General features: G+C 34.3%; 1 protein-coding gene across 3 annotated transcripts in view; it reads right to left on the bottom strand.

Moving 5' to 3' along the window:
• LOC136037125 (carboxypeptidase D-like) overlaps positions 1–14,672 on the bottom strand; it is a 74,283-nt gene that overhangs the window by 44,318 nt on the left and 15,293 nt on the right. For 2 of the 3 annotated variants that reach the window (XM_065719612.1, XM_065719610.1), the window contains exons 2-3: positions 2,510–2,837; positions 431–564 (exon numbers count right to left, since the gene is read on the bottom strand). In XM_065719612.1, the coding sequence (XP_065575684.1) occupies positions 431–564; positions 2,510–2,834 (459 nt within the window). In that variant the 5' untranslated portion in view covers positions 2,835–2,837. Of the gene's footprint in view, positions 1–430; positions 565–2,509; positions 2,854–14,672 lie in introns of all 3 variants that reach the window. The other variant, XM_065719611.1, reaches the window with a different exon arrangement.

The raw sequence follows: 14,672 nt of genomic DNA, 5'->3' as shown, positions 1-14,672 counted from the left end.
TTTTGACTACTTAAAAGTACAACTTGTTCTTACAGCCAAAATGATATTGGTGGCCAGGCTTAAATTCAAAAATTGACGGAAGGAATATCATAAAAATCAATTTATCCTAATGTAAAGTTTTATATTTTCGGTAGAGGATGCTCAAGATTCTAGCAAAAGGAGTTTGAAATTAAAAATTATGTAGTTGAACTTGACCAATTAACATATAGTTGAAAAATCAGCAGTTGAAAATTGAATTATATAGTTTGAAGTAATCCAGCCACCAGGTTTGTGACTACTTCAGTCAATATAGTTACTGAGGAAGTTAGCTTACACAGACTCAACTCTTTTTAGTACAATAGTAAAAGTAGCATAGACATTCTGAAACCAGTAATGTTTAAAACACTTTTATCTTAACCTAAATGTCTCGTGAGTGAAATTATATATTCACCGAAATTAATTGCAGTAACAGTTCTTTTGTTATTGGTTCATTGCCAAGAATATTTCCAATTAGTTTCACTTCAGGTCGTCCTAGAACGTGTCTTCTTGGAATAGGACCTATAGCGATGGCCCACAAATCGCGACCTAAAAAAAATAATTGATTTGTTCATTTTCTGAATTTATCAATATCAAAAGGCTTGTCAAAGAATAACTTTCCAGCATTTTTTTTCGGCTACATTGTGCTGATTTTTCTACAGGTCAAAAGTAGTTTTAGGTCAAGTTGCCTTACAAGATGTCTTCTTGTAATAGGAACTATAGTAATAAAATACGTCACGATAAAAAAAGACTAATAAATTGAAATATTTTCTTTATTAGCCTATATCGAATGGTATTCACCCAATCAACTGCTATAAAGTGCATTTCTTTTTCTCTAAATACTAAAAATCACTCTCCCTGTCCCATTCAAAGAAAGTTAAGCTAAACAGGGTTTACTAAAACTCATGTCACTTGTTCTGCATAATTCATATCTTTCCATGAAAATCATGTAACAATGGTTGATTTTCTCCCCATAAACAAATAATTACTATTATTAACAGCAGAATTGTAAGCAAATAACTCGAATCATGTGGACACATTGATTCCAAGTAGTAATTTTTTTTTCCAGAGAAGAATCGGAATTGAAATTTTAAATTTAAACAAAAAATATCCATTTAAACCCTCTTCAAGGATAGGAGAGTGGTATCTTGAATCTAAATGCAATACTCAAAGAAATTACGCTATAGCATTCTAAAAGTACAATATAAAAATGAAAAGATGAGTTTCGTAAATTTGCATTTCAAGGATTTTTGTCTAGTCCAACAATTTTGTGATGGCTCGCCCAACATTTTTTTTGACCTAGTGGCAATACTGGCAACGGTCACTGTCGTATTTGTTTATATTACGAATAAACACTAGTGAAGAACCAGGCAACCAAAAACTTGACATCCTGAACATTACATGAGTTTAAGCCTGATGGTATTACCTAATATATTACCCAATGTTTTAAGTTTGCATTTGCAAAAATTAAGCTGGTGTTAAAGATTACAATAAGACTGGATTAGAACAAAACATATTTCCGGCGAAAAATAGATTTTTGAGTCAGGTACAATATATTCGGTATCTGACACTACCACACCGTTAGTATTAGTCTACAAAAGGACTAGGTGTATAGCTGTATATTAGGATTGTTCAAAGCACAATATATTCTGTATTTTTCTTAGCAACCCAGTAGCACTAACTTCAAACGACAATCGTTCAAAGCTTGTTTCTAGCAGTGCTTGTGTTTTGATTTTCAGGAGGCCTGAATTGTCAGATAATGTTGAAGTAGCATAAATACTTATTAAGGACTGGCGAATCCTTGTACCTTAAGAATATTTGACAGTCTGACCCCTTCCTCCTCGTTTCTATTTCTGTTCTCAACTAAAGTGATGGAATATTATACCCTTTTCTTTTTCCAAAACCATTGAGGATCACCCAATAAATCAGCGCACCATTTCTGCACAATGAATTGATTAGCATTAAGGTCAGTAGAAACATTATTGGTTGTCAATATTTTATTTGTGATTTTTAAGAGGGGGTAACTTTGGTCAGTGAGTAATGTAAAAGTTTCAGCTTTGCTGGTATTCGAACATAAACGAAACCCATTTTTTGCACAATCGACATGGTGAGTAATTCTTTTAAACTTATAACACTAATGAAAAAGAAAATTTTTAGAGACCACGATCGTGCAACTCAGGATAGTAATTATTTCTATTAATAAAACAAAAAATTTGAATACTATTATGCTTTCTGCAGAAATGACGTAAATAACTTTGAACATATAATACAGTAAAAATTGCACCCTTTCTATGACACAGACTATGATCTTTCTTCTATTTCCCAGCATTACAAAATTCAGACGTATTTTTGCTCATTTCAGTTTTAAACATTAATTTTTAACTAACTTTAAGATAGTGATAAAAAACATGGAAATTCTAAACTATAACTCCAATAGTGTGCCTATATCTTTTTTCAAGCCCAATTAATAATTCAATATTAAGACACAAAGTACCTTCAATTGATTTTCCTATGCTGTATAAGTGAGTTAGTCTTGGAAATGTTATGTTGATATACTTTAAAAGTTCAGTGAATTCATCATGACTATGGTACTTAAAATCAACCTTGACCTTATTTGACTTCTTTCCAAGTAAAGGCTTTGCTGTAGTAGCTTCTTCTTGCAGTGATAGTGAAAACTGTTCAGTTATTTCTTTTACTTTCTCTATTATTTCCAGATCAGTAGGTGCAGGAACTTCAACAATAGGAGGAGCGTAAGTTGGTGACACCTGTATTCCGTAGCCTAGTTGGACATATGTGAGTAGCAGCCACACTCTCTTCATAGCCTAAAAATGCTTTGATCTGTGAATGAAACGTAATTTCAACTACAGCCTATGTTATAACGAATTCAGTCTGGCTTATATAACAGTCTAGTTAGAATTATTTAAAAAGAAAGTCATTTGAACAACGATCACACTTCCAATGTCCTATCAAGGTACATTAATAAACTGAAATTAGTAATTGGATCTCAGCTGAGATTGGGTTAATTTTCCAACTTTCCGCCAACGGGTTGGGTTTGCTTTTCATCTCTAACGAATTCTTTTGCTGTTGAAAATATCGAGTTACGATTTATTATCAACACTGAAACCCAACAAAATTATTTTTGGCATTTTTCTTATTTAAAACGTGCTGATCGGAGTTGTATTAAAAATGCCATATTCTTTCACTTGCCTCCCTTGAAAACAATTTCCAGAGTGTTTGTCCTTTAAAAAATAACTGCTAAAATTGCCTTAATACTGATATATAATTATTGTAAATAAGTAGTCAGAAAAAAAACCTCGTAGGCCTTCTCAAGTCCCAATTTCTGTTTCTCTGACATGTTGAAATGGGTCTTAAGTCAAACAATTCGTGGTAACGAACTGTAAGTAAAGAGCGATGCGGGTCAATAGTATCCGAAACTATATGAAACGAAGTCTTCATAACAATAGATACATCAAAGAATCGAATATAGATACTTATTAAAAACGTATAAAATTCGTGAAGTTTAATGTTACCCATCAAAAGTCACGAGCCTGAGAAAATTTACCTAATTTTTGGAAAGGGGGAACACCCCTAAGAAATCGAATGATCTTAGTGAACATCACGCCCTGAGATTTACGATATTAAAGAACCCTACTGTAGAGGTTTTTATGCTCCTTTGTACAAATTGTGTAATTTAGAATTTTTTACCATAAGCAAGATCACGGATGCGTGTTTACTTGTTTGTTTTATATATCTTTTTACTGTTCTTTTTCCACAGGTGATCATCTCGAACCAGTGCTCCTAAAAGACCTGGAGAGGGCTCATTTGATCGGAAATTGAAACTTCTAGTACCCTTTTTAAGTGAGCAAAAATATTGGAGGGTAGATATCCCCCTCCTACCCCTTTTCTATTCAAAATGGTCCCATAAAATTCTGACATAGCCTTATGGTAGAAGATCTAATAATTACGTCTTTGAAAGTAACTCCCCGCCCCCACAACCTCCGTGGGAAGGGCTGCAATTTATGAACTTTGCCCATTGCTTACACATAGCATTGGCTAATAGGAAGTATAAATATATTTTCGGGAGGGAATTTTCTGGTTGGTTTGCTTACAAGAGAGGATCTTTCCATGCAGGAGTTTTGTGGGGGAAAGGAATTTTCCATGAGGAACTGGATTTCCCAGCGTTAATTGAAAAACTAATGGAAATAAAATATATAAGAAAAGTTTTTTCAACTGAAAATAAGCAGGAACATCAAAACTTAAAACAAACAGAAATTATTACATATATGAGGGGGTTTCCCCCTCCTCAGCACCTCGCTTTTTATGCTAAAGTGTTTTTTGAATTTGTAAAAAGCTCATAATTTTATTCAATTGGTTCTTGCGTATCAGGAGTCATTCTGAAATAATTGGAACAAAAAGTAAATCTTAGCGTAAAGAGCAAGGTACTAAGGAGGGGGTAACCCCCTTATATTCGTAATAATTTTTGTTTGTTTTAGTTTTAGTGTTGCTCCTTACTTTTAGTTGAAAAACTGGTTTTGTTTATTTAATTAATAAATTGAAGCCACCTACATTTACATTCCTTTGGTAATGCGAAGAGGCGGTGGCATTTCTTAGCTTTTTTCGTTCTCTGTTTCCTAACATAATCGATATTACTTTAACGCATAACACAAAACCTAACCCAATCTCGTAGTTCTAGTTCCCGGTTGCTCGCCTACAAAGTAGCTTCCCACTTGAAAGCAGAAGCATGGTTCGAAGAAATAAAACCTTGTTGATAAACTTGAGATTGTACTCTCTGACATATAATACAAAACACCGCATCAACCCACAGACTGTAGGCTTTGGATGTTTTATAAATAAAAACCATCCTTTCTGGCACCCGACAAAAATGGTACGCAGCTTTCTGTAATGCAGCGTTATGTTCATCAGTTCATCCACGACTCCACACTCTCATAACAGACCACATAGGTCTGACTCTCACAATAGAATTAAGTTAGCGATATAACTAAAAAGGAAGAAAATGACATGACCATAGTGTTGCTCCCGCAATACAAGACTGAAAATCAATGGCGTAATTTCCTTAAATTCTGGGTGGGAAGGAATTTGGAGCCCTTTTTCCTAAGTCAAGTAAAAATAGCAGTGAAAACTGAAAAAAATAAATTATCCATAGATTACCATAAAGGCAGGGATATACTAAAGAAAACTGACCTGTTTCTCTGGATACTTGAATTATGCAGGCTTATCTTAGTTTTGACAAGTTTTTTTGCAGAAACTAAATTTCAGCTGGGGTGAAAACTGAAAACTAGAGTGAGGAGGAGTAAAAATTGGGTCTGTAAGGGGCAGTTCCCCTGCCCCATGGCAATTTACGCCCCTGCTGCAATTATGTGCAAATATAGACCCTTTTCTGTTTCGCAATTATATCCATCTTTGCGCGATTAAGAACTCTATTGCTAGCTCCTTCCCTTATACAAACAAGATTTTCAAATGTGTTCCTTTGTTTATCCAGTTATTTAGCCTTGAGTTGTTGACATGAATCAAAGTAAGCAGCCCCTTGATTTTGAAAGCTATTCTTCTAACCTTTCCTTATTTGCATCAAGCTCATTATTCAAATATGAAGAATAGGGAATGGAAAAGGGCGTGTCAGCTATTTATCGTAAAAACTTTTCCTACTTTTTCTTCATTAGAAAACTTCATTACCTGAACGCAACATAAGAGAAAATAAAGTATGGGAAGAGAATCATGCTTTTTAAGTTTTGATTCATTAAAGCATGCCTTACTGAACATAAACTTGAAATAATTTAGAGAATGATTAGTGAGTTTTTTTTTCTCCAGCAGATACATGTGGAGACTAAGGTCCTTTGGGCTAGTGGCTCCCTCAAATTTCAAGGTTTGTTACATCCAGATTCAGAAATTTACTTCACTAAAAAAAGAAAAGAAAAACAAAAGGAAAAAAATTATCTTCAAAAATTTAAATATTTTTCTCGTCACAGTCTACCAATCTGTCCCATCCCACCACCCATCTCAATGCACCCCTCCCAAAAACATACAAAATATCAACCACTTTTTTTACTAAAAACTTTCTTTTAAACAAAATTAAGTTATCGGCCACTCTAATGCTATCCGGGAGACTATGCCACGCAGAAACAGCATTTTTCTAATAGCGAAAACCAACCTCGTTGAGTGTCGTATTTAATGAACCATATGATCAACGTTTCTAGCGGCAAATTCATGGTAAGCAGCACTCTGGGAAAACATATTTCAAAAGTACTCGGGGGACAACTTATTTAAATACTCAAATAAAAAATCTGATAGCTGCTAATCCTGCTGCTGTCCATCATTCAGAACACCAATCTTTTTATAACAAGCACCAGTAATTTACACTGGTGCACCTCACTTATACTCTCTTTGCTTCATTTTGCACTTTTTGTGTCCTTTTGTTGTTACTTATGAAACTGCTGACCCATACCGAGAACCTGTACCCAACGTAGGCTGAGGAATGGACCTATATATAATTTTGAGGGTTGAGACTGGAAATATCTGTTTCAATATTAGGATTACCCCTAGACCTCCAGAAGATTTGACTTTTATTATTTCACCATGTTTCTTCCAGCTGAGACTGTAGTCAATTTGGAGTTCCAGGTAACAGAGGTCGTAGAACTTGAAGAATAACTTCAGAGCCATATAAAAAACAGAATCGTAGACAGAAAAACGTAGGCTGAGGAATGTAGCTATATATAATTTTGAGGGCTGAGACTGGAAATATCTGTTTCAATATTCGGATTATCCCTAGACCTCCAGAAGATTTGACTTTTATTATTTCACCATGTTTCTTCCAGCTGAGACTGCAGTCAATTTGGAGTTCCAGGTAACAGAGGTCGTAGAACTTGAAGAATAACTTCAGAGCCATATAAAAAACACAATCGTAGACAGAAAAACATAGGCTGAGGAATGGAGCTATATATAATTTTGAGGGCTGAGACTGGAAATATCTGTTTCAATATTCGGATTATCCCTAGACCTCCAGAAGATTTGACTTTTATTATTTCACCATGTTTCTTCCAGCTGAGACTGCAGTCAATTTGGAGTTCCAGGTAACTGAGGTCGTAGAACTTGAAGAATAACTTCAGAGCCATATAAAAAACAGAATCGTAGACAGAAAAACGTAGGCTGAGGAATGGAGCTATATATAATTTTGAGGGCTGAGACTGGAAATATCTGTTTCAATATTCGGATTATCCCTAGACCTCCAGAAGATTTGACTTTTATTATTTCACCATGTTTCTTCCAGCTGAGACTGCAGTCAATTTGGAGTTCCAGGTAACAGAGGTCGTAGAACTTGAAGAATAACTTCAGAGCCACATAAAAAACAGAATCGTAGACAAAAAAACGTAGGCTGAGGAACGGAGCTATATATAATTTTGAGGGCTGAGACTGGAAATATCTGTTTCAATATTCGGATTATCCCTAGACCTCCAGAAGATTTGACTTTTATTATTTCACCATGTTTCTTCCAGCTGAGACTGCAGTCAATATGGAGTTCCAGGTAACAGAGGTCTTAGAACTTGAAGAATAACTTCAGAGCCATATAAAAAACAGAATCGTAGACAGAAAAACGTAGGCTGAGGAATGGAGCTATATATAATTTTGAGGGCTGAGACTGGAAATATCTGTTTCAATATTCGGATTATCCCTAGACCTCCAGAAGATTTGACTTTTATTATTTCACCATGTTTCTTCCAGCTGAGACTGCAGTCAATATGGAGTTCCAGGTAACAGAGGTCGTAGAACTTGAAGAATAACTTCAGAGCCATATAAAAAACAGAATCGTAGACAGAAAAACGTAGGCTGAGGAATGGAGCTATATACAATTTTGAGGGCTGAGACTGAAAATATCTGTTTCAATATTCGGATTATCCCTAGACCTCCAGAAGATTTGACTTTTATTATTTCACCATGTTTCTTCCAGCTGAGACTGCAGTCAATATGGAGTTCCAGGTAACAGAGGTCGTAGAACTTGAAGAATAACTTCAGAGCTATATAAAAAACAGAATCGTAGACAGAAAAACGTAGGCTGAGGAATAGAGCTATATATAATTTTGAGGACTGAGACTGGAAATATCTGTTTCAATATTCGGATTATCCCTAGACCTCCAGAAGATTTGACTTTTATTATTTCACCATGTTTCTTCCAGCTGAGACTGCAGTCAATATGGAGTTCCGGGTAGAGGTCGTAGAACTTGAAGAATAACTTCAGAGCCATATAAAAAACAGAATCGTAGACAGAAAAACGTAGGCTGAGGAATGGAGCTATATATAATTTTGAGGGCTGAGACTGGAAATATCTGTTTCAATATTCGGATTATCCCTAGACCTCCAGAAGATTTGACTTTTATTATTTCACCATGTTTCTTCCAGCTGAGACTGCAGTCAATATGGAGTTCCAGGTAACAGAGGTCATAGAACTTGAAGAATAACTTCAGAGCCATATAAAAAACAGAATCGTAGACAGAAAAACGTAGGCTGAGGAATGGAGCTATATATAATTTTGAGGGCTGAGACTGGAAATATCTGTTTCAATATTCGGATTATCCCTAGACCTCCAAAAGATTTGACTTTTATTATTTCACCATGTTTCTTCCAGCTGAGACTGCAGTCAATATGGAGTTCCAGGTAACAGAGGTCGTAGAACTTGAAGAATAACTTCAGAGCCATATAAGAAACAGAATCCAGTGGGATTAGAGACCGAGCTCTGCCAAAACTCATAAAGCTAGTCTTCCTTCCAGTGGCAGCAAGGTGGCTCACACTCACGAAGATATTCGAGTGCACGATTTGCTTTTCCCACGGTATCTGGAAGGGACTTGGCAAAAACAGCTCCCGTTGCATCATCAAATGAAGTTTTTACACCATCAGTTATATAATATCGTAGGGAAATCCACATAAATTAGAGATAGAAAGGGTCGTGAAATGAAGAAAAAGAAAATAAAGGTAGAAATGAGATCGGTCTATAGTTTTGTACCTTATTTTTATCACCTTCTTTTGGGCAGCACAATCGCTTTAGTTTGTTCCTCATGCACGTGGAAAATCCTCCTTGATTATCAATAGGTTCACCAAATATAGAAAATTAACAGGAGGTAATTTGTTTTCTAAGGTGTTTTCTGATACACAACTGTAAAATGTACCCCAATCCCCAGAAAAAAACAAAACGACAAAAACAATTGTGTGTACATGCTTGGAGAAAACTATGCAATCAGGAAAATTTACGTTTGCAAATTGTGTTTTGCTTGTAACCAGGGCTAAATTTTTACTCTAAGAAATTCCAAGTATTACAAGGATTCAGTGATTATGATTTTCTATTTATGAATTCCAAATTAAATCATAAACTAAAATATTTGCTTATTATAATATTTGCTTATAATATATTATAATAGTATATAAATATTCATATAATATAAATATTAATATATAATATAAATATTAATATAATATAAATATAATAAATATTAATAAATATGAAATTTTATAATATAAATATTATAATATTTGCTATTATAATATTTGCTTATTATAGCAAACTAGTAAGGTATATTTCCTGAAGACTTGAAAATCAGAAGGCCTATAGTAATTTGTTAAACAACACTTAAAAATGAACTATTCCTTTCAGATTTCATATATATATATATATATATATATATATATATATATATATATATATATATATATATATATATATATAATCAAACACTAACGAACTGTAAGTAAGGAGTGATAAATCCTTCAATATAAAAAATCCTCAATAGTAACCAAAAACTCTAAAAATGGAATTTCGATATCAATAAATGTATCAAAAGAATTGGCTTATTATATTGATTCCAAATATATAAGATTTATTCAGTTTAGTGGTACGCATCAAAAGTTACGAGCCTGAGAAAATTAGCCTGATTTTGAAAAAGGGGGAAATCCCTAAAAAAGCTAAGGATTCTTAATGTAAATCAAACCATCAGATTCAGCTTATCTGAGAACTTTGATATAGAATTTGTCATGAAATTTGCCCATTGTTTACGCACAGTATTTCTTATTGGGAAGTATGCAGACATTTACCGGACAGGGAGGGGGAGAATTTTATGCTAAGGGAATTTTCTACAGGGACAATTTTCTGTGGAGAGGGATGTTCCCCAGGGTAGGGGGGGGGGACTTTCCGAGGAAAACTTTACACTGGGGAAATTCACCAAGATTTCTATAAAAAATTCTTTTTATTTGTCTTACTTTCTCTTAGCCGACTCAATTTTACACGTGGAAATATTAAGGGGAATTGTCTGAGGTAAGTTTTTACCGCATTAGAGTTTTCAAGAATATTATTTCATAAGTGGGGATTTTCCACGGGATAAATTCCCCAAGGGAGAGTTTACCACAGGATAATTCTCCAAAGTAAATTTTATGTGGGAGCAGCCGACGAGGGGATGGGGGAATTTGTGAAGGATTTATCACGAAGTAGGATTTTTAACATGATTTAAAAATAATCAGAAATCAAAAAGTCTTTTTCAAATAAAAGTGGGCTAAGAAAAAATTTCAACCCGAATCGTCCGCAAGAAATTTATGAAGGGCAATATTCAGCTAGAATTGAATTGTATGGGGGAAGTTTTCCCGGTTGGGGGGATTTTATGTTGGAAAAACTTCACATGAAGGGATTTTCTGTAAGGGTAAAAAGTTTTCGATATAATGGGAGCCAGATTTCCTGGCATTGTAGGAGAAGACTTGTTTTGCCCATTTTATGGGCCAAGTTCGAGCCTACATTAGTTGAAAAATGTTCAGAAATTTTACATATATATATATATATATATATATATATATATATATATATATATATATATATATATATATATATATATATATATATATACATTTGCATGGGAGCCGGCTGGAGGACAGGGGGACCGCGCCCCCTGGAAATTTGGGACTATAAAGTAATTAGAAGGAAATCAAAGGAAAGAGAGCAGAGTAGGGAATAAACCACGGAGAAAATGTTTGTTGCCCTATTGTTGGCTGCCTGCCAATAGATTTCGATCCTTAATAAGGAAACTACACGTTCTAATTTGAGACTGAGTGACACCTAGTCAGTTTTCTGCAAATATTTTTTTTTTATCTGAAATATGTATGCAAGATTACCCATGAGCTTAAATATGAAGCCACTATAATCAGAAATGTTTCCCCTGAACGAAATGCTGGAAATTTCTGTGTTTTCCCCCTGAACAAATACATGTTTTGTGTTTTATTGTAAATTTTTTCAGGAGTGATTTTGTTTATCTAGTTGTCACTTTGAAAAAGATTGATTTTTTACAGTTATGGAATATAAAGGTGTCAAATATACAGGCTTTTCTTATTCAGAATTAAATTTAAAATATAAAATTAAGCATTTTTATTTGAGTTTCTTAATCTTAGTTTTAATCTTTTTCTTTGAACAAACTACTTTGATAATGCGTTACTTCTTATAAACTCTGAGTCTAAAAGCATAAACTATCGATATTGTTAAATAACGCTTCGACATTGTTCAAAGAACTGAATACTGGGAGTTTATATCTTAGCTTTTGTAAGTAGTCTGTAATTATGTGTATTTTTTGTAATTATTTACTTTTTCATTTTTATATACTTTTACTTTAATTGACATATTTTTTCCTTTGTCTTTAGAAAGATGTTTGTCTCTAATTTCCATTAAATAAAGAAAAAACAAGTTTTTTCAACTGAAAGTAAGGGGCAACATTAAAACTTAAAACGAACAGAAATGAATTAGGTAAATGAGAAGGATTGCCCCCCTCCTCAACACCTCGCTCTTCACACTACAGCTTTTTGGCTCGTTAAAAGAAGTTCCTTATTGTTCTAATTAAACGATCCTTGTGTTTCAGGAGTAATTTTTAAAGAGCTGGAAAAAAACTTAAATTTTAGGTAAAGAGCTAGGTATTGGGTCAGCACGATCACCCCTGAGATAAAAAAAAATAAATAAACACGCATCCGTGATTTCTCTTCTGGCAAAAATTCCAAAATTCCACATTTTTGCACAAATAAGTTATGGGCTACCTCTGTAGTAGAGTTCTTTGATACGCTGAATCTGATGGTGTGAATTCTTTTACTTTAAGGGGTCTTCCCGTCTTTTTTTGAAAATCAGACAAATTTTTCTCAGGCTCGTGGCTTTTGATGGGTAAGACTAAAATTACGCTCCTTACTTACAATTCGTTACCACGAGCTATTTGATTACCCATCAAAATTCAAACAGAGATCGTTGAAATATTGATCGTTTTTTTCTGAATTATCAAAAGTATTGTATTCATAAAACTACAGTTTCATGAAATGTTATTAAACAGATAAGAAAAGGTTTTCCAACAAAAGTAAGGAGCAATTTTAAAACTTAACACAAATATGAATTACTCTGTATATAAGGGGAGTGCCCCCCTTCTCAACACCTTTCTTATTAAACAAAAGTTTTTTAGTGCTTTGATAAATGTTTTTTTTCCAGTTGCTAATTTTCTTTAAAAATTTGGAAAAAAGGCAAACTGCAAAAGTAAGGAGCTAAAGAGAAGACAGCCCTCTTCTTACAAAGAATAATCTTTTAAAATAGGCTTCAAAATTGTTCCTTGCTTTCAGTTGAAAAGCTTTTTTTTATTATATAATTTTTGATTGTTTTCCAAATCATACCCAAACCCAACCAAGATATAATTTGAGGTAAAGGTCCCTTATATCTCTGGTCAGTTGCTATCAAAATATGTAGAGCAATAGTTATACGTTGATAAGAAACTTCCTATGTTTAAATTCGCAATTTCAATTTTGAATAAAATTTCATATACTTAAAAAATTGGCGATGAATAGTAATATTGAAAAGTCCTTATTAATATTACTACTGAAGAGTTTCGGTTGGATAAAAAGGAGCATCATTGTTTTTATCGATGGATACTCTGTGAGACTTTGGTCTTCTACATAACTGAAGCCATCACAACCTCTACAATAGGATTGTCTTATCGATAAATACATTACATACATTTTTTTATTACATCGAAGTACTGTATTTTAATAGATAAAGAAAAATATCACCAATTAAAGTTGTTGAAAACTAAAATTGCTTCCTAGTAGTATTTGCCATCCCAAAGAAATTTCATGGTGGGGCTGATAATGGCCAGCCTCGCCTTTTCCACCTCTGTGCTGGTGGATACGAGAATGTAGCACATTAGCTGTATAGAAAATAATTTATTTATTTTCTACCACACCCTACTTTTTCAACATTTATCTGAACCCTCATGAAAAGTAAGCAGTTCGTACATTAAAATGTCTTTTTGTAAGATTCTACCCTATCCCCACCTCATCAATAAGTCGTCCCATCTCATTATATCTGTTACGCAATTAAAGATCACCACACGTAGCCTAATTGCATTACAAATAAATTAAATCAACTTGGTTGAATCTAGTACTGCCACCGTGTGGCATTACTTTTTTGCAACTGGGAAGCCTACAATATAGTTATTGATGCTTTTAAATCAATTAGCTGTTCAGGATTTTAAATTAGTTGCGAATTTGTCCTCTTCGGGGTAAAGTCATAGTTTGGTGCCCTAAATCACCTAAACTGTCACCCAACCACCACTGCTATTCTTATGTTTGACCCCCCCCTGGAAATTTTTTTGCCGCTACCCTTGTATATTTGTATGTGCAGCTTGTACAGGTAATGGCACCAAATTTCTTCAGGTAATTTTGCTTGTTAAGTCATTGGGGTGGAGCCATCAGCTAAGTCTGACTATGGTGGAGAGAGCAGCAGAGTTAAGTCAAAGTGTATTTATTGTCAATACACAACTGGTGCAGTAATGTTCTAAACCTATGGTGATTTACATCTTCTACCAAAACAATACAGCTTAGATACCAATAGAGTTATGAAAACTCGATTTATTTTTGGAACACAGTGCGCGGTAGCGATGCTAGCGGCTGGAGACAGGAAACTGGCAGTCTGAATCTAAAAGCTGGAGCACTTCACAGCTTAGATACCAATTTCTGAGCTATGGTGTTGTAGTACGATCTATGTGTCGGAGCGCGGGCTTAGAGGAGGCGCCAAGTTTAGAGCTCTGTACCAAAAGCTTCTCATGGGCAAGATAGGAGTTTTCATAACTGTATTGGCATCTAAGCTGTGCAAAACAGCTAAAAAAATACAATAAACCATACGGTTTTGGTTTAATGAATGTTCACTTGCGTGGGTAAAAGATTAAGGATTCTGTCGGTTAAAATCATGATATTCAATCAGTGGCGCAGCTAAGGGGAAGAGGGGGTTTTGTAAGGTGAGAAGGGGGGTGGTCCAAGGTGTTGCCGATATGTGCCAACGCCTTGAAAAATTTACTTATACCTTGGAAATTTAGCTTATGTGTCCGCATTTTCGGCACGCTGGACGATTTTGTCGACACATTCTTTAAATCCCTCCTCCAAACTTAAAACTAACTGTACCCCTGTATCTAGTGTGAATAGCATGGATTCGTTATTAAGTTACCATATCCACATGAATGTAAAGTGAACTCTTCATATTAATATGTGAATGATCAAAATTCAAAGTCTCGCTATTGAAATTTGGATTTGAATATTCTATGTCAATAAATATCTTACACTTCTTTCAATCAGAGTTTCACGTATTTGTGTTCGTGTAA

The sequence above is a fragment of the Artemia franciscana genome, chromosome 16, assembly GCF_032884065.1.
Source record: "Artemia franciscana chromosome 16, ASM3288406v1, whole genome shotgun sequence".
Classification (NCBI taxonomy): Eukaryota; Metazoa; Arthropoda; class Branchiopoda; order Anostraca; family Artemiidae; genus Artemia; species Artemia franciscana.
The sequence above is the reverse complement of the archived record's forward strand: the minus strand, read 5'-3'. Positions and strand labels throughout refer to the sequence as shown.